The 19,074-nt window shown below is 48.6% G+C and overlaps 1 protein-coding gene across 4 annotated transcripts in view; it reads right to left on the bottom strand.

The window, feature by feature from the left end:
* The window catches only part of TPST2 (tyrosylprotein sulfotransferase 2), a 31,585-nt gene that overhangs the window by 1,918 nt on the left and 10,593 nt on the right, over positions 1 to 19,074 (bottom strand). Inside the window, exons 2-7 of one of the 4 annotated variants that reach the window (XM_030582382.1) lie at positions 12,028 to 12,113; positions 11,207 to 11,274; positions 6,522 to 7,438; positions 3,663 to 3,861; positions 1,137 to 1,187; positions 141 to 187 (exon numbers count right to left, since the gene is read on the bottom strand). In XM_030582382.1, the coding sequence (XP_030438242.1) occupies positions 158 to 187; positions 1,137 to 1,187; positions 3,663 to 3,861; positions 6,522 to 7,369 (1,128 nt within the window). In that variant the 5' untranslated portion in view covers positions 7,370 to 7,438; positions 11,207 to 11,274; positions 12,028 to 12,113 and the 3' untranslated portion in view covers positions 141 to 157. Of the gene's footprint in view, positions 1 to 140; positions 188 to 1,136; positions 1,188 to 3,662; positions 3,862 to 6,521; positions 7,439 to 11,206; positions 11,275 to 11,430; positions 11,507 to 12,027; positions 12,114 to 15,750; positions 16,274 to 19,074 lie in introns of those variants that run through there. The other 3 variants (XM_030582380.1, XM_030582383.1, XM_030582379.1) reach the window with 3 other exon arrangements.

Here is a 19,074-nt window from a genome sequence, read left to right as displayed (position 1 = left end):
ACAGAGTTGATGTGTCTCAGGGGCACACCTAGAGCCACTGAACTCTAAGCAACAGGCACTAGAAATTATGCAGGCAAAACCCCACCCCAGAGCAATGCAGATGGACCTGCAGGATTTCCAAGTAAAGCACAAGTACCTACCTGGAAATCATTAATTTTCAGTGAGAAGCAGACGTATTCTGAGTCACCTAAAACAATCCAAGAAAAACGATGATTAGTATTAAGTCACATACAAAACACAAACTCTCCCACTGCACTTCTCAGGGTACGTCTGTACTACCCGCCGGATCGGCAGGTAGTGTTCGATGTATCGGGGATTGATTTATCGCGCCTCGTCTGGACACCATAAATAGATCCGCTAACCACTGCCCGTACTCCACCTCGGCAGGAGGAGTAAGTGGAGTCGACGGGGGAGCCGCAGCAGTTGACCCGCCACCGTGAGGACCGTCAGGTAAGTCGAACTAAGATACTTCGACTTCAGCTACGCGAATAGTGTAGCTGACGTTGCATATCTTAGTTGGAACCCCTCCGCTAGTGTAGCCCAGGCCTCAGAGTAAGTTGAGAGGGTGATCTCCTGGCAAAAGCACAACCTCTCCTATATATGTAGGCTTCCCCAGTGACCCAGACCTTCATCACTGCAATGGGACTACACCTGACAACCATTCAGGATCTGCAGCTGGTGCCTCTTGCAGGGAGCACAATTACACCCCCACCCGGCAGGCTGCACGAGTTTCTGAGTCTGCTAATTCAAAGCAATGGTTTTCACTTGTGAATCTCTACATGCTTTTAATGCTGGCTACCTGAGAGGTGCCTCTCTCCCCACATGCTACTGTGATAGCCAAAATCACGGCTTACTTTAACATTTCCCATATTAAATAGGCAGTCTTGGTTGCCCAAGCCCTCCTGCTTGGACACAGCCCTAGTGTGTTGACCATTAGGTTATTGTGTGTCATAAGAACATGAGAATGCCTGTGCTGGGTCAGACCAATGGTCTTTCTAGGCCAGCGCTGGCCAATGCCGGGTGTTTCAGAGGGAATGAACAGAACAGGATAATTTATCTCGTGATCCATCCCATCGTCCAGGCCCAGCTTCTGGCAGTAATAGGTTTAGGAACACACAGAGCACGGGCTCTCTCACCTGAAGATGCCCTTTCAGATTGGCTGGTGTTTTAAAATCCCCCTTCATAACCTATGGAAGGAATGAAACCAGAGTGACTCCACTTTGTACAGACTAGCTGATGCTTAAGCAGGCCTTCTGCCTCATTAGCTTCCTGGCATGTCACAGTGTGTCTGAACCAGAAGCAAACCTCGAAGGCCTGAGCAATAGCCTGGTGTGATTTCGTTCTGCCCTGCTGGGCTGATCGCTAGTGTTCTAGGCTGACGTACATTTCCGCACAGACGTGGCATTTGGTGTCAGATGGTGGCTGCGGTGCTGTCCTCAGGACTTCTGCTAAAAGTGGTTTCTCTGGGCTGCGCCACGCTCCCTCCCTTCTCACCCAAGGGGGCATTTTTTTAAAATTGCACTAAGAAGGGATCTTTTGTACAATGACCATTTTCCATGTTCACATTGGCAAAAACGGAAGGGCTCCACTTTGCTGAACTCAGGAATCCTGCAGGGTCTGGATCCTGGGAGAGCCTCTCATCCCACTTTCCACTGCTGTTAACTATAGCTCGCAGGGACTGGAACAGTCCTCAAAGCCAGTGCCACAATCAGAGCAAGCCAGGTCCAGGGGCAGGGGCTGGGATTTCAATGTGTCATGCACAGAGATGGCATCACACCTCCTAGAACATGAAAACAGTCTGCCCTGGGTTCCGTGTGTGCCATAACTGTGCCCCCTGGGCATCACTGCAATAAACCACCAGCACCACCTCATTGCAGTCCCTGGGCCAGTTCTCCTAGTACAGGAGTTGCCTGGTCCTCCTCGAGTCCTTTCTTTGAGGGAGGAGAGTTTGACCTGGGCCCACGCAGAAACAAGGACATGAGAAGAGTCCCTTCCTTCAGTACAGGGGTGGGCAAACTACAGCCCGCGGGGGACCATCCTGCCCAGCCCCTGAGCTCCTGGCTCAGGAGGCTCGCCCCCAGCCCCTCCCCCCGCAGCCTCAGCTGGCTCGCTCCGCTGCCGGCGCAATGCTCTGGGCGGTGGCGCTGTGAGCTCCTGGGGCAGTGCCGCTGCAGAGCCCAGTGACCCAGTCTCTGTGCTGCGTGGTGGCTGTATGGCCTGGCTCCAGCTGGGCAGCGTGGCTGTAGCGCCACCAGCCACCAGCGCGCCAGGCAGTGCACTAAGGGGACTCGGAGCAGGAGGGGTTAGATAGAGGGCAGGGGAGTTCAGGGTGGTGATCATGGGGAAGGAGTATGGATGGGGGTTGGGGAGAACAGGGAGTTAATGGGGGCAGAGGTCCCGGGGGACAGTCAGGAAGGAGGTGAGGTTGGATGGGGCAGTGGGGGGCAGTCAGAGGACAGGGAGAAGGGGTGGTTGGATGGGCAGGGATCCCTGGGGGGCAGTCAGGAAGGAATGGGGAGTGGAAGGGGCGGCAGGTGGATGGGGTTCCGGGAGAGGACAAGGAGAAGGGGTGGTTGGATGGGCAGGGATCCCCGGTGGGGCCATCAGGAAGGAGGGATGGTTGGATGGGGCGGCAGGGTAGCAGTCAGGGGACAGAGAGAAGGGGTGGTTGGATGGAGCAGTCAGGAAGGAGTGGGGGTTGGATGGGGCAGTGGGAGGCAGTCAGGGGCAGCTGGGGGCAGTCAGGGAACAGGGAGAAGGGGTGGTTGGATGGGGCAGGGGTCCCCGGGGGGCAGTCAGGAATGAGAGGAAGGGTTGGATAGGGCGGTGGTCAAGGAACAGGCAGCGGGGGTGTGTGGATGGGGCAGGGGTCCCGGGGGGGGGGGGAGGGCAGATGGGAGGTGGGGGCCAGGCCACCACCCCGTCCCCTAACCGGCCCTCCACACAATTTCCAAAACCCAATGCAGCCCTCAAGCCAAAAAGTTTGCCCCCCCTGCTTTAGTAACTGGCTCGTGGCTCTGCAGCGCCCCCTAGTAGGGGCTGTAATTTCCAGAGCAGCACACGTAAACGTCTCCAAGACCTTAGCACAGCCTGAGTAGGAGCACTGTCCCAGGAGATGACCTTGCATCTCTTCTGCACCCAGCCTCCCCTTGACTTGAGTGAGTTTGGGGTGAGCTAAGGAATGAAGCATCAGTTTCTAGGTCTGCCACTGGGTAGAGACCAGAGTTTTCCAGCTTTGCATTTAGGTGACTTTTAACTTGATCTTAATTAAAAAAAAAACCCAATACACTCCTGAGGCTTCCAGAATTAGCTGGCCAGAACGGAGTAGTGCAATATCTGCCCTGCGGAGGCACAAGACCAAAAGGAATTTCATCTCTCTCACGTCACAGAATCTGTCATCTGAACCAACATTATGAAAATAAGGAAAATGTATCTGGCATGTCCCCTTCTGTAGTTTTATCATCTTTTAAAGAGGGGCAGTGGTTTTTAAAGAGTTCTCTTTGGTATGATTTAGTGACTTCTCCAACCCTGGAGAGATATGTAAGTCAGAATTACATATAGTAAATCCACATTTTTGTGGCTATTTTGTATTTGTAACTTGCGCCACTCCCACCATCATCCAGTGACACTCAGCATTCTAAGCAGACAGTAGCAATACTCACCCTCTGGGTGTTGTTGATTACCAAGGGGTCTGGGTTGCCATAGTTGGGTGGATTTGCATATGGGTCATAGCCAAGCCTAGCGAGCATTGGTGCTATCTGGGCCATGTCTTGCAATACGTCCCCTGGAATGTGCCCGATCCATTTAGACAAAGCTTCCAAGTTTACAGGCTTAATAACCTGGTCTGTTGATCTTTCTATCCTGAAAAGAGAGTAGAAATGAGTTGCTTGGGGTTTGGATGTATGTTGCATTCATACGTAGGAGCCTGCAGCTGGGTTATTGCCATTTGAATTCTCATTCTCAATGCCTGAGAAACGCATGTAGCTCAGATATTTTCCGCGTCTTCAGGATACAAAGCTCATAAAACAGAGGCTTTAAATCTATCGGTAAAGCACCAGTGCCTTCACTAGGATGGTAGAGTTGCAGGACCGAAGACCTAACGCTAACACTCCTAAGGGGTCAGCTCCACGTGTTTCAATACCCAAGCGCCACGCATCCTTCCCCACTCTGCCTGGCCTAGGGACACTCCCATCCATCCTGCCCACCTTGCTGTGCCTTCTGTGTTAGATCATCTACAGTTTCTGTTTTCACTACAGAAGGAAAGTGTGTCCCACTGCAATCCAAGCATCGCTGCAGGCAGGGACAGTCTGCACCCTGCAGTCAAAGCAGAGCAGCAGCCTGTCACTACACAAACTGTCCCTTTATATTTTGAGACAGCAAAGTTAACATCTTGTAATTAGGCAGATTTACATAATTAGCATGAAATTAGAGCCCTCCCTAGAGACAATTCTGTTTATTCAGGACACGTAAATCTCTGGCTCACGCATGAGGAGCAGAGGCTGCAGCAGGAGTGCAGCAGGCGCCGCCAAACCATGAAGGATCCAGGGAGCCTGAGGCTCTAGAGATTAAGCCTCCCATCCCCGACCTGTCTCACGTCAGGCCTTGGCAGGCAGTCACTGATTTCTACCCTCCTCTGAAGGGACGGGCATTCCTATGGCCAAACCTCTCACTCCAGTTACTGCAAGAGAAAAATCAAAGGAATTTGTGGCTACCTGCCACATGGCCCTTGGGAACTGGGCAGCATTAACAGATTAATTGGCTATTCGTTAGTCAGTTAATGGGCTATTTGCTCTCAGTAGATTTTTAAAGATACAAAGCCCAACAGAGGCCATCAGTTCGCCTAAGAAATAGGCCTGCATCTACCACAGTAGCTGCTCTCTCCTTCCCTCGCTACCACAAACCACAATTCCTTTGGCTGGGGAGGGTTTGGAGTAATGAAAGACAAGGCCATAAAGGAGAAAAGCTCTAGCCCAAGTCATGAGTGAACTGCATGCTCTGCATTCCCCCTGCTCAGGGGCGCCCAGTTCCTGCACAGCACATCTGCAGTGTTCACGCCTTCCACACCATGGAGAGCCAGACTCGAAGAGGCTCTCCAGACTCACGACAGCCACTGGTCAAACACCCCCATTCATGCGCATCAGCAATGTAGTGACTTGCCTTGGAATTGACCACCAGAGCCAGAGCCAGAGCCCCTAATTCTGGAAAATAAAAGTACTCGTCTGTTTGTACAGCACCCAGGACAATGAGGCCCTAATGCCCCTTTGCAGTCCTTAAATAATATGGGACTCTAATCACTATTCCCGTCTCTCCTGCCCTCCCTCCACTAAGTAGCCAGGGCCTCAGTTCCACAGCGTGGCACACTGGGGCATCGGTTCAGCTGTGACTCAAAGAGAACCACACCCAGTAAAATGCTGATTAGCGTGAGCCAGCATTTTGCAAGGGTACTGAATCACAAATCACATGCAGCGCGCTTCCCCTGCTCCTCTCTCTTTGGGAAAAACTTCTTGGGTAAGTCTACACTGCAACGAGGCCCCTGCCAGCTGACTCAGGCTCCGGGGGCTCGGGCTTCAGGCTGTTTAACTGCAGTGTAGACCTCTGGGGCTCAGGCTGGAGGCCAGGCTCTAGGATCCTGCGGGTGGGATCCCGAACATCTACATCACAATTAAACAGCCCGGCAGCCAGAGCCTCCTGAGCCCGAGTCGGCTGGCACAGGCCAGCCACGGGTGTCCCACTGCAGTGCAGACATACCCTTGGTGTTGATGAAAATATGGCCTGACAATGTCCTCCCCTTCCCTTGCTCAGACAAAAACCGTACAGTGGGTTCTTTCTCCTCCACCTCCCCATTCTGGATGCACAGAACTAACAGAAAAAGACTGTTAGAAGACAGACTTGTCTGGCTACTTCCCATATATCCGTGTTCACAGTCAGCGGTTGGGTTCGGATAATCTAAAGTTACCAAGTAGCCAAAATGATCACTACAAACAGCAGCAGCAGGAAGCTCAAAATCTGGCACAGCTCTCGAAGACACACGCTGTGCGTACACAGTTCTTCGTGCCAGCACTGTGTCAGAACTACGTGTGGGAAGTCAGGGAACCTCAGCTGCATGCCACCTCAAATCACTCAGTGCAACTGGAACGTAATCCAATGTTTAAAGAAATATTTGGGAATGGGTAGAAAAAGAGAAAGGAGACAGATTACCCCGAAACTGGAGCTCCTTAAATAGGAGTCTGCCAAAGCAGAGCCTGAAATCATCCCCTTATTTACAAGTCAGATGACTGAGACCTCAGCATTCTTAAAAATCCTCACCTAAGCGGCCAACTGCCATTGTGACCCTCACGTCATTCTTCACTTAGACACACACCAATACTCTAAAGCAGAGTTGGGTGCATCGATCCCTCTGCTCCTGAAAACCAGGCATGAAAATAAGCAACATGGCCATGCCCCAAGGAGGTTTGGCAAGAACCCGCTCTGTCTCATCAGGAGTCTCTTTGGAAAGCAGCGGCAGCCATACGGACACTCACTTGGAAAGGGAGACTCCACCTGGTTTCCCTATTAACTCTTCATGGTGCAGCACTGCGTCGCTCCAGGAAATATCTAGGAACTGCATGATGACACGCATGGACTGCTCAGGGTGCAGCACCAGCTGCTCATAGTAGACGGGCAGGCACCTGGACTGCCCAATCTCTGCGCACTGGGAATACATCACCTCGATCGCTTTGTTCCACTTGGTAAGGCAGTCTCGGTAGCTGTTCAAGTCAAAGCCTGCAATCGTTACCTTCCTTGTGATCATGGAATGGACAGAAGCCCGGCCGTCTCGAACCATCAGCAGAAATTTGGAATTGGGAAAGAGTCTGGAAAGGTAGACAGAGGATTTTAACGTGAAGGGGTCCTTGTTACATAGATATCTGGCTGGCTCCCCATGCTTGGCGATGACTTCCAGGATAAAAGCCTGCATGGCAGAGTCCAGGACTTGGTCCGTCACTCCCGCTTCATCCAAACGCATCTTTTCGCGTCCAGATTTGGACCAGGCCTGGCGCATGGCCAGCACCCGGGGAATAATGCGAGTCTCTTCTCCACAGCGGACCTCTGGATGCGCATCCAGCATGGCTCTCATGAGAGTCGTGCCGCTCCGCGGAACCCCACCGATAAAGATCAGCGGCATCTCCTTGCTGTACCGGTACTCAATGTGACTGGAGTCCACCATAACCAGTTCTTCGTTTTCTGGTCTCATCAGCCCATGCGTCCGCTTGCCATAGCCCCTGCCCAGCAGCTCCTGGCACTCCAACATCTGCTGGCCAAGGTGCACAGTCACCATCAGGGCAACAGCAAAGCCAAGCCCCAGCAACACCCGCCTCATGGTGACCCGCATTCTGTTCCTCTGCACAGAGGCTAAGAGACCTTCAGCTTCCAGTTAGTAAGCAGCCAAGCCGGTGCGCATCTGCAAAGAAAACAGCACATGTTCAAAGAAGTCAGTGGCATACATCTGGTTACCCGGCCCATCTCCTACTGAGCCCCTGACACCAGGAGAGTCTCAGCCTCCAATAAATCACACAAAGACTTATTGATCACCTCAACTGGCCCTGGAGAGAACAGCCAAGCCATCTGTCTTGTCTGCTTGGAACTAACTCCAGCTTCCACTACAACTCCTGAGAGACCATTCCAGGATCTAATCAACCTCATGATTTATCACCATCCTACATCCCCAAAAGAAGTGCAAAGTGATTTTCAGACTGTGCGTAAAGAGATCGTTTCTTACTGCTGGAGATGAAGGCATCTGTTTACCAGCACTGCTGCACAGCAGTTTAGGAGAGTATCAGAGGGGTAGCCATATTAGTCTGGATCTGTAACAGCAGCCAAGAGTCCTGTGGCACCTTATAGACTAACAGACGTATTGGAGCATGAGCTTTCGTGGGTGAATACCTACTTAGTCGGATGCATGTACGACAAAGTGGGTATTCACCCATGAAAGCTCATGCTCCAATACGTCTGTTAGTCTATAAGGTGCCACAGGACTCTTGGCTGCTTTTACAGGTTAAGAGAGAAAATTAAGAATCACGTATCCAGGAAATCCTTAGGGAATTACTTTAAAACATCTAGACCAAATTTTCCTTGGCTTATCTTCATTCTACTACTTCCTTCTATTAAATGTGTATTGATTTGAAGCAAGGCCCTTCCATCAAAACAGAGAGAAACTGAAGTAAAAGCAGAATAGAAGCCTCCAAGCTCTCAGTATTCCATGCGAGCAATTCTAGAAGAGTAGGAGTGCAGCAAAAGCGCCAGTCTTGCTTTACTAGTCAATGGCAGAGCTTTTGTATGTACAGCCAGGGGCATTTTGGCTTAGCCAGGCTTTTCCCTCCTCATGAAGGCCAAGAAAACATCAACCTCCAAGGTGACAGACTGATTTACTGCCCTCCACCCCAGATGCCTCCCCAATCCTTTCTTGCAGTTTTCTTTTGTTGTATTACACTTATTCACTGAGCTACACAACACAACCCTTCTATCAGTTCCATAAACAAGAAGTTTCCTCTATGCATTTGTTTGCATTGATTAGATATTAGCTAGGACATAAGAAAACTCTTCTGGTTTGATTTCCAGGAGGTTGGTGGGTTTGCTTCAGCAGAAGCGATGGCCAATGAGCATCAAATTGGGTTTATTATTAAACAAACTATGTATTTGAAGGTTTAGTGTAAATACTAGCAACAAGCATTGCCAATATGAATACTCCCCTGCCAGAAACTGATGATAAATAAAGTTTCCTCTTGAAACACTGAAGATTTCATTTGGCTCTGCCATGAAGACGCAACTGCTCCGTAGGAGATTCCAGCAGGAGGATTGTTGCTCCGGCAAATCTGTCTCTTGCTTTGCTGATTCCACAAAGCTCCTATTAAAACTGGCCAACCATCCCTCTCCCTTTCCCGGCTGTACCCACTAGTGCAGGGTTTGCAATCCTGCCCTTAGGTCACAGAGGGCTTTTGGGGTAAATTCCTTGCAATGCATGGAGCTGGGCAGAAGTTGAACGTGGGAAAGGGGAAGGGGACCGCTGTGCATTTTATTTCACTGCCAATCCAAAACGCTGCCGAAGAAAAATATTTTCTCCTCACAAATTTCTTAATGGAAGCAACATTTACCCGTGGCCCGTGTGCCCATGGAGAGCAGTCCATTCTCACACCCAGCAGGGCACTGGCTGTGTCCCAGGAGCTGAGTCAGGCATGCTGCTTTTCTTGACATCATTACGTGTTCCGCATTGACTGTGCATGGTACTGTACGAAGAGCAGCAGTTCTGGGCTCAGGGACTTTACAATCTAGTTACAAGTCTTTGAAGTGAGGAATTGGTCATCTGACTTTTTAAATGTATATTCCTCTCCAAAAGCAATTTAAAATGCCCACTAGCCTCTGGCCTCCACAGCATTTACAGCTGGAATGGACAAATTCAGACTAACCGGACTGTAATAGGATGCAGTTCAGAAGTCTAAGGAGTGGTAAAACATTTATTTTAAAGGCAGGCTAGAAGTTTGCACTAAATGGGGTAGGAAAATATGGTTTATGGTTAATGTTTCCTCCCGGGATTCCCTGGCAGCCCCACATGCTCGTCAAGGTCACTCAGAGGTGAGGACATGGCTCATCTGGGCATCTGAAATGAAACTGACAACACAAATACGGGATTCCAGGACAACGGACCAGACGGAACGTGCCACCTGTCAGATTCCTGAAGTGAAACCTGCTGCATACATTCTGGGCCATCCACTGCCCAGGCAGCAGGACAAAGTCGCTTTAAGGGACTGTGATCTCAAATGTTATTCAGCTCTGCTCCTGCCCAGCCATGTGCTTGTTCAACTACTGCCAAGGCAGATGGCAAATATGCAGCACTTACAGAGACTGTTTGGCCTCTAATTTTGCCTGTTAGCCATTTAAAAAGAAAGAAGAGCTCTTAAAATACTGGGTCTATCAGCTTCAGGGTGACTGACACGCAGACAGCCTGCTGTCTGGGCAGACTAGGGAACAAGAAACCTGATCTGACACTGACTCCAGCTGTGCCTGGAACATGTCACTTCTCTCCCTGCTTCCCCAACAGTAACAAGGGGAATACTTGCTGGGCAGCCAGAGGGGTGGTTGCCAAGACCGGACTGCTACCCAAAGTGCTACCTACTATTAGGTGGGGTCACTAAAACCTCCCGAAACTCAGAGTTCCTAAACAAGCACAAGGGAGCCTACTCACTAAAGCAAGGTCAAAGCTGCAACTAAGTTCAAGCTGCTTTCTGCAGTCTGCTGCTGCAGAACGCACCGGCAGGTTCTAGGGCTTGGTGTTAATGTCCATCATGGGGAAGATCAATTCCCTCCACTGCAGACATTGCTGGATGAAATTCTATGGCCTGTGTCATGCAGGTGGTCAGACTACGTGGTTATAACACAATCCCCGTCGGCCCTAACATCCGTGAAAAAGTCCTGTTACCGTCTTCTCCCTGGCTTCGTCACTCCCACACAGGATCCAGGGACTTAAAATCATTGTATCTTTCAGGACATAAATTCATCAACAAGAAACCAAAAAGCTAAAGGCTTCACCAGCAGCTCAATACAACCCCAACACACTTATGGCTGGTGCTCGGATCCATGGGACACACTGACGAAGATGGAGTGCGATCCAGAGAGCCAGAAACTCCATCTTCAACCAGACTGAGAATTTAGTGCTGGCTTTAAAGAAAGCAAAATGCAACATGCAGAGTAACAGCTGAGCTGTGGCCAATGTGGTAATAAGGATCAATACAAATCCAAAATCACAAAAAATCCCTGCAATTAAAAATCTTCCCTGTTTTGCATTCTGATCAGGTATTAATGTCAGCAAGATTTGTAATTGTTTCTAGCAGCTTTTGAGAGTGGTAAAATATTAATAGAGCAGAAGCAGCTTTGCAGACACAAACATGAAATATTCAAGTATCAGAGGAGAGCCGTGTTAGTCTGGATCTGTAAAAGCAGCAAAGAATCCTGTGGCACCTTATAGACTAACAGACGTATTAGAGCATGAGCTTTCATGGATGAATACCCACTTCGTCAGATGCATTCTCCCACAAAAGCTCATGCTCCAAAACGTCTGTTAGTCTATAAGGTGCCACAGGATTCTTTGCTGCTTTTATGAAAGATTCATTAACTCACTCCCAATATGTCATGCAGGGTCCCACTGCTCTGACAGATCCTCTTTTGATACACTTACCTTTCCCTGGTAAATTCATTTTGCCGTTGGCCGATCTTTGCTCAGAAATACAGATGGCCGATGAATACCTAATGGGGAAAAAACCCACAATGCTGATTTGTTCAGAGATAACCGATATTCATCGGAATGGTTAGAAATAAAATGCTCATTCTCAGGATTCCATTTTCAATATTGCAGTTTTAATAGTCTATCGACACACAGATCATTAATCTTTTAATGCTTACCTGAAAGCCAAATGACATGCAGACACGAGATACAACTGTTCTGTTCATCATGCATTGTCTCCACCAAACCTAGCAACTGAAATCAGCCTGAATATCTTAACACACTGGCAGTGTCACTCGGCTCTCTCAGTTACAGACAAGGCATTAAAAACAAGACTATACACCTGGCATCATAACCCTGAGCCGATGAAGCAACATTGGCATCATATTCCTCTCAACCTAGGGAAAGGAAACCTTGCAAAGTCCATTGGGTAAATTACAACAAATCTCAGGAAGAGTCTTGGGGCACAGGCCAAGAGGGAAGCAGAAAGCAATTGAAAACCTCTCTCAGATGAGGCAGGAGGCTGGCTTCCCAAGACCCGAGACGGAGAGAGCAAGAGCCAAGCAGACGCAGGCAGGATGCGAGAAGCAAAGGGCATGGCAGACTGAATATATTACAGAGTCCCAGCGGAGCTTTTCTATTTCCCACAGGTAAACAGAACCCCGAAGCCCGCTCCAGAGGACATTGCACAGCACCTGCTTTCCCGTTTCATTACAGACTCTGAAATCAGGCAAGAGCAAATGTGCTGCAGAGGTTCACAAGCCTTTCAGACAAACCTGAGCCCAGTGTACGGTTTTGACTGAGGTCATCTGCAATCCTGAGCAGGCTCTGCTTTGAAAATTAGGCTCCTTTGAGCATAACACTAAAAACAGAGCAAAAGAAAACGTCAGCATGAGCCCCTGCAAAGCAAGCTGCAAGATTCCCCTGGCTGGGACAAACTCTTCCACCTTTTGCTCAAGGTTGATTCCTCCACCCTGTTGTCTGTGAAACTGATGTTTAGCACACGGAACTCCCTGAGGCCCAGCAGTGTTTGCAATCTACCTGCAGCATACAGACCCACAAGAAGTGATCCTAACACTGAAACAGAATGGGCACCCACGTGTGGTACACATGCGCCCCTCCCACTAGGAATCGCCTCCCACCGGTCTCTGGATTTCCAAGGAGCCCTGTCTTCTGCATCTGTGATTGTAAGTTCCCTCTTTTCATATCACACAACAACATAATAGATGGAGCTGCCCTCTGAGAATACAAAATCCTGTTCATGCTGGTTCCAGGAGATGCCTCTGAACCGGGGATAAAAATGTTACCAGTGAAACTGCTGCAAGAAGTCAGGTGCCTCTGAAGGGCAGCAGCAAGGCTGGCTCCAGTAGCCTAGAGGGTCTGTGGAGAAGGGGCAGAGGAGGGGGCAAAAAGGCACAAGGCAGCACGTGATGCTTGGCTGCACACAAGCGACCAGGCCTATCAGGCTGGAAGGGGATTTCCACCTGGCTCCAGCATTAGAGGCCACAGGATTCTCTCCACAGTATTTCTGGAGCACCCCCAGGTGCCGATCTAGGCACAGAAGCCAGGAGAGCTCTCCATGTACACTACAGGCCTGGGTCTCTGCGGCTGGCGGCGCTGACGCACTCACCCACAGTCTGGCGAGCACAGCTGGTAATAGTACACCTCCACCCATCACATCACAGCTCTCTGCAGGCAGCTCTCGTGGTCGGAGCACAGCACCGCGCCTCCCATGGCTGGACACTGACAGGTTCCCTCGAGGCCTGGGGCTTGACTGTCAGAAGTGCTGAGCAACCACAGCTCCATTAACTTCAACTGGAATTCTGGGCACTCGGCACCACTGAAAGGCAGGCCCTTGTTTGCCTCAGTTTCCCCCGTACACCAGGGATTTCACTCCCTGCATCACAGAACGGTGTCAGGACTGACAGTGTCTGTAGCATTGGGCCATTACAGAAGCACTGGAGAACTGCTAATGATTGGTACTGACGTGTGAGTGGAACAAGGCAATCAGCTCTGTCTCTACTCTAGAGCTAATTAAGAGCCTGGAGCGGAACTCCACCCAGATCAAGTTTCCAGAGAATCCCAGTCTGCCCAGAGGAGCAGGGCTGATTATAACGCATTCCTTCCCAACCAGAATTGCCCTGCATTGAGCCAGGTCCATCAACTGGGCGATTTCAAGTCTGCACTAGGCTGCAGGCTCCCTGGGGCAGGGACCACATTTCCTCAGAGATTTCAGAAATACCATCGGCGCTCAAATAGCAGCTGTTCACAGCCCACTGCCCACGCTCTTCCCTTAGGAACATAGCCTAACTCCTGCACTTGTGCTGCACGTACGCGCGCGCACACACACACACACACACACAGACTTCCTTCCTGACACCGCTCATGCAAACCACCACCAGGGAGCTGCTTTGCCAAGCACCCTTCGCACACATAACCAGTGACTTCTCAGAGAGGCAGCGACTTAGCCGAGGGCCTCTCTCTGCAAGAGCCTGACAGTTTTGCCATGTGAGGCGAACAATGAGCCATGAAGAGTGGAGCCGCTATCCACATATGACCATCAACTTTTTAGCCAGCTCTCCAGAAGAGAAGCTGGTGCACTGATCCGCTGAGAACAAAATTAAAATAGGAGTAAGCACTATTGTGGGTCCTGTACAGCTTGCCAGAACACAAGAAGCGGCTGGCGCCAGCTATTAGAGGTTACACGTTTTTTATTTACATCAACGTGACTAGATGTAGTTTTAGATTATTCATGCTCCAGAGATGGTGTTTATCCTTCTGGCTACAAGGCTTTGCAAGTACTTCGTGCTGGAAGCTGGACTTTTTATACTGCCTAGTTAACTCCAGGTGCCACCGTCCCGAATCACTTCTCTTTCAGATACACAGCAGCCATGGAAAGCAGCTATTCTAGCAACTGAGCACTAGGATTCCAAATTCTAAGTATTGTGCACCATCGCTGGAGTCAGACACTCCAAGACAGATAGAACCATTGTGATCTCGACCTCCTGCATAACACAGGCCAGAGAAGTTCAGCAAATAACCCCTAGGTCTGGGGGAAGCTGATTGTCATAGTTTCTTACCAGCTAGTTTGGCGACAGTTGAGTGGCCTGTGATTAAATGCACACAATAGCTCATAACTGACAGATGGGACATAGTTCATGAAACATGCCTGCCTGTGAGGCACTGTGTTACACAACACAAATGGAACTAGAAATACAGCACTGAAGCACACACACAAACAAATAGCTCATGGCAAACTAGGGCATGAATCTTCACCACTAGAGCCTGCCACGGACCGAAGGTCCACATCAGCGGCTCTCAACCTTTCCAGACTGCTGTACCCTTTCAGGAGTTTGATTTGCCATGTGTACTCCAAGTTTCACCTCACTTAAAAACTACGTGCTTACAAAAATCAGATATAAGAATAAAAAATATCAGAGTACACTATTACTGAAAAATTGCTTAGGTTCTCTATTTTAACATCTATTTATAAAATAAATCGATTGGAATATAAATATTGTACTTCAGTGTATAGTCTCTAGAGCGGTATAAACAAGTCATTGTCTGTATAAAATTTTAGTTTGTACTAACTTCACTAGCACTTTTTATGTGGCCTGTTGTAAAATCAGCCAAATATCGAGATGAGTTGATGTACCCCTGCGGGCAAGCAGAGGTCTTCCAGGGGGTACATGTACCCCTGGTTGTGAACCACTAGTCCACACGGACCCTGCTGACATGCACTAACAGTTCATTAATGCACTTTGATCTAATCTGTTTCAAAGAGGACTAGATCAAAGCGCATTAACGCACTGTTACTGTGCATCAGCAGGGTCCACAACAGTTAGTGCACAGCAGGCTAGTGGGGGGCAGATTCACACCCCAGCTTGCCATGAACTAATTGGTTGTGTAGGAGACAAGCCCCAGGACCGCAGCCGAGGTGAGTATATAGATAATGCTGTTCACTCATCTACTTTTCTTGGAAACCTTGTTATTACAGAGTCTGTGCAAATAAAGAGAAAATCCCTCGAGAGAGGATATTCCAGCTAGAGAAATCACACATAAGGGGCTAACATTTGGGTTTCCATAAACTGACCTAAGACGTTGGTCTGATTAAAACTGTTTGAATGTAGGGTGCATTCAACAGAATAAGAGGGCCTGAGGCTGAGCAGGGCTGAGTTGCGGAGAGAATTATTTGCATGTCCAGTCCCAAGTCACATGACAAGGATTCAGGCCCCTGTCACCTGAGAAGGGTCAGTGTTCAGACTCTGGTGGCTCAGGGTGCACTGGCCCAGATTCACAGAGGGAGCCCAGCACTAGAATAGCAGCAGGGGCTCCGGGACCAGCTGTGGATCTTCAGCAGAGTGGTGTGCAGAGGCCTGCCCCACACCTGCCCAGGCTAAACCAGTCATTCATTTGCAAGGGCACCAAAAATTAGCAGCAGAGATCTGGGACTCAAGAGTGGAACCTACAGCTTTCATGGGCTGTAATTCAACTCTCACCTCCACTATTAGTGAAATGGTGGATCTGGGGCGGGAGCTGCAGCCTGTCTCTGAAAGGCCCACGGAGCTACAAGGAGCAGCTTTCTGCTGGGGAAGGTGAACAGGTGCACTGCAGACATTCTTCCAGGAACACCCAGAGCCACCACTCAGGAAAGACCTTCAGGTTAAAGAGAGCTGCAGGATGAGGAGAGGGAACCGGAAAAAAGATGAAGGGGACAAACATCCATTTACAAAGTTGAAAACTGTTAGAATCTATGAGGCTGAATCTACAAACGTCAACAGCAATGCAGCTCCTCTGGGACCCTGGGGTGGAGCATGCAGTGAAGACAGGACCTCCAGCAGAAACAGCTATCACCACATCAAGATCTCGCAGGCCCTGTCACCCACTGTTGCTATGATCAGTGAGAATTACAGTTCTCAAAGTCCCTCTGCATGGCACATGCTAGTGAATCTTCAGGGAATGTTGCTGTCAAACAAATCCATACCGAGCATGTGCAAATTAGGGTTGCTCAGAACCTGGCTGACCTTTGGGTAAATTTTTATGGAGATGGCACCATGGTAACTCCCCCTGCCTAATTTCAAGTTCCCTCCTCTGTAGCATGGAAGTGCTAGATCTTCTCAAAATAAAATTTAAAACAAAATCTTACAGCCATTCTGTTATTTTCTAATATGGACAAGACAATGTATTTTTCTCTGACCTTCTTCTCTGGAAAGGCTGAACCATTTCAACTGAAACATCCCAAATAATTCAGACTGTGAAGTCACCCAGCACGGAAAATTTCAGTTTGAATGGTTATAGTGTGACAAAGTTACAAGCAACTGAAAACAGGGTCTTAGAATGGAAAGCATCAGATAACCTTAAGTATAAGCACTGCTACCTGCACTGCCTATAAAAATATAAGAACTATCATCCTGGGTCAGACCAATGGTCCAACTAACCCAGTATCCGGTCTCTGACGTGGTCCATACCAGAGCTTCAGGCACGGCATACAGAACACGGCAACTGGAGATAGCCTCCAGGCTTCTCTTCCCAGCTTCTGGCACTCAGAGGCTTAGGGTCACACTGACCTTGAGGTTGCATCCCTGACCATCTTGGCTAAAAGCCATTGATGGACCTACCTTTCATGAACTCATCTAGTTCTTTCTGAATCCAGTTATACTTAGGCCATTATAACATCCCATGGCAATGAGTTCTACAGGTTAACTTTGTTGTTTGAAAAATTACTTCCCCTTGTTTGTATTCAACCTGGTGCCTATTAATTTCATCTGTTTTTTGTATGTTTGGAAAAGATAACGTATCATTTCAGTGTTTGTAAACCACTTTGAAAATGACAAGTACTAGATAAGTTATTAGAGAGAAAAGGTGGGTGAGGTAATATCTTTTACTGGACCAACTTCTGTTGGTGAGAGAGACAAGCTTGTGAGTTCACAGTTTCTCAGACATGAAGAAGAGCCCAAAAGCTGCCCTGGGAACCGATATGGCTACAACACCATTGTGTACACAGAGAAGTTATCGTTAAACATAAGGTTTGTTTCTGAAGGGAAGTACTACCACTGAAACATATTTAACTCAAATCTTTGAAATAAACATCGTTTAGCACTGGTCAAGGGTGTGTCTGATGCTGGGAAATTCATTAAGGGCTATCTGCATGCAGCAGAGAGGAAACAAATCTATGCCCCATGGAGCTCTCAATCTATTGTTTCAATCCCAGGGAGCCCACCCACAACACACAAGTGAAAGGTCTAATCTTGTACTATTACAGATAGGTCTGTTCCCACCCCGTTTGGTGGATTAACCGTATAAAGCTTGTTTCAAGAGACCTGAATGAAGAAAGAGAAGTTGTTTCTGTAACAAGGAAGAGCAGAAGGGAGCAAAGGTGAGCGAGAAAAGGGACAAAAGGATGTTCCGAGGGAGGGAGCAGAGTGGATTAAAGGTGGGGAGGTGAAGTGGGAGACACAGGAGGCAGTGAGTAGAAAGGCATATTTTGTTTTCAAATCTCTGTGCTGATTTCGATGGGCCACCTGAATCCCAGCCACACACTTCAACAGGGGATTTGAAAATCAGCAAGACTCCTCAAAGGGCCCCTGCATTTGCTGCATACAAAATGCAGTGAGCCCGGCACAGGAGTGCAGAACTAGCAATGCCCTCACCTCACCACTCTCGGCACAGGAGTGCTTGCCGTGCTGCTGCTGACGCACTGACTCTTACCCTGTCTATTCTTGAAAGAAGGGGCTGAGAAAATGCTGACACAGCCCTAGGTCTGCAACTGACTGTGGGGCATCCACTGACAGCAGTGACATTGTACGTAGACCGCGCACCCTTGTCCAGTCAATGGCAAGACTGGGACCTTGGTTTTGAGACTGGGTAATTCCTTCTCCATACCCATGGAGAGAAGTTAGCTCTGAATTCTACACTGCCCAACAGCTAACGACCAAGAGCATGTTTGCTGCCTACCCTCAACAAATACTGCAACTAGCTACGTTTTCACTTTCTTACAGACTTCCAGAGAGACGCACAAATACTGCAACTAGCTACGTTTTCACTTTCTTACAGACTTCCAGAGAGATGCACAAAGATTTTCATTCTGATTTAACTGAACCCAGAGACCGTAAGGATGCCACTCACTGACATAAGGCTGCTTTCACACACATAGAATCAAGCTACAAAGAGGAAAACCCATAAAGTTCAAATATTCCAGAAAGAAAATTACTTTCAGGCCATCACCGTGAACAAAAAGTCACGGACACCGGACTGTTTGGTGCCATTCGTACTACATGTAACACTTGACTCTCCTCAGGGAGTTAATGCCCAAACTGGACAGAATTTTCACTGGATTTGGCCACTTATCTGCATTATTTGCCTTCAAAAGCCCCCTCTTAAATTGAAAAGCATTTCTATTTTCCCAGATTGTTGTCTTTGCACCTTCAACAGTATTTGTGGCTAGTCAGTCTCACTGGTTTGTGCATGGACAGTTCCTCTCTGTGTATATCTTTCACACCTTAGACTGGATGCAAAATAGGATTGTAAAACCATAAAAATCATCAGAGGGCTCAAGGGCCTGTTCAGTCCCTGCAACATCCTAATTTTAAAATTAACCAGATTTCAGCTGACAATGTTTATTTACAGCTCTGATTTCGTCTTTTTTCCTTTGAAGCATCAAACAAAGATGTCTTAGCCAAATTCCAGTTCAAGTAATTACATTCCAGCTACCTAAACCACTTCCTTTAACTTTCATTAAATGAGGTATTCCTCTTCAGTTCTTGTCCTAAACTGCATAGCAACACTATACAGCAGTCAAACCAATGCAGCGTGACAATCCAGAG

The sequence above is a fragment of the Gopherus evgoodei genome, chromosome 13 (assembly GCF_007399415.2).
Source record: "Gopherus evgoodei ecotype Sinaloan lineage chromosome 13, rGopEvg1_v1.p, whole genome shotgun sequence".
Classification (NCBI taxonomy): domain Eukaryota; kingdom Metazoa; phylum Chordata; order Testudines; family Testudinidae; genus Gopherus; species Gopherus evgoodei.
Note: the sequence above shows the minus strand (reverse complement) of the source record. Positions and strands in the feature narration are given on the sequence as shown.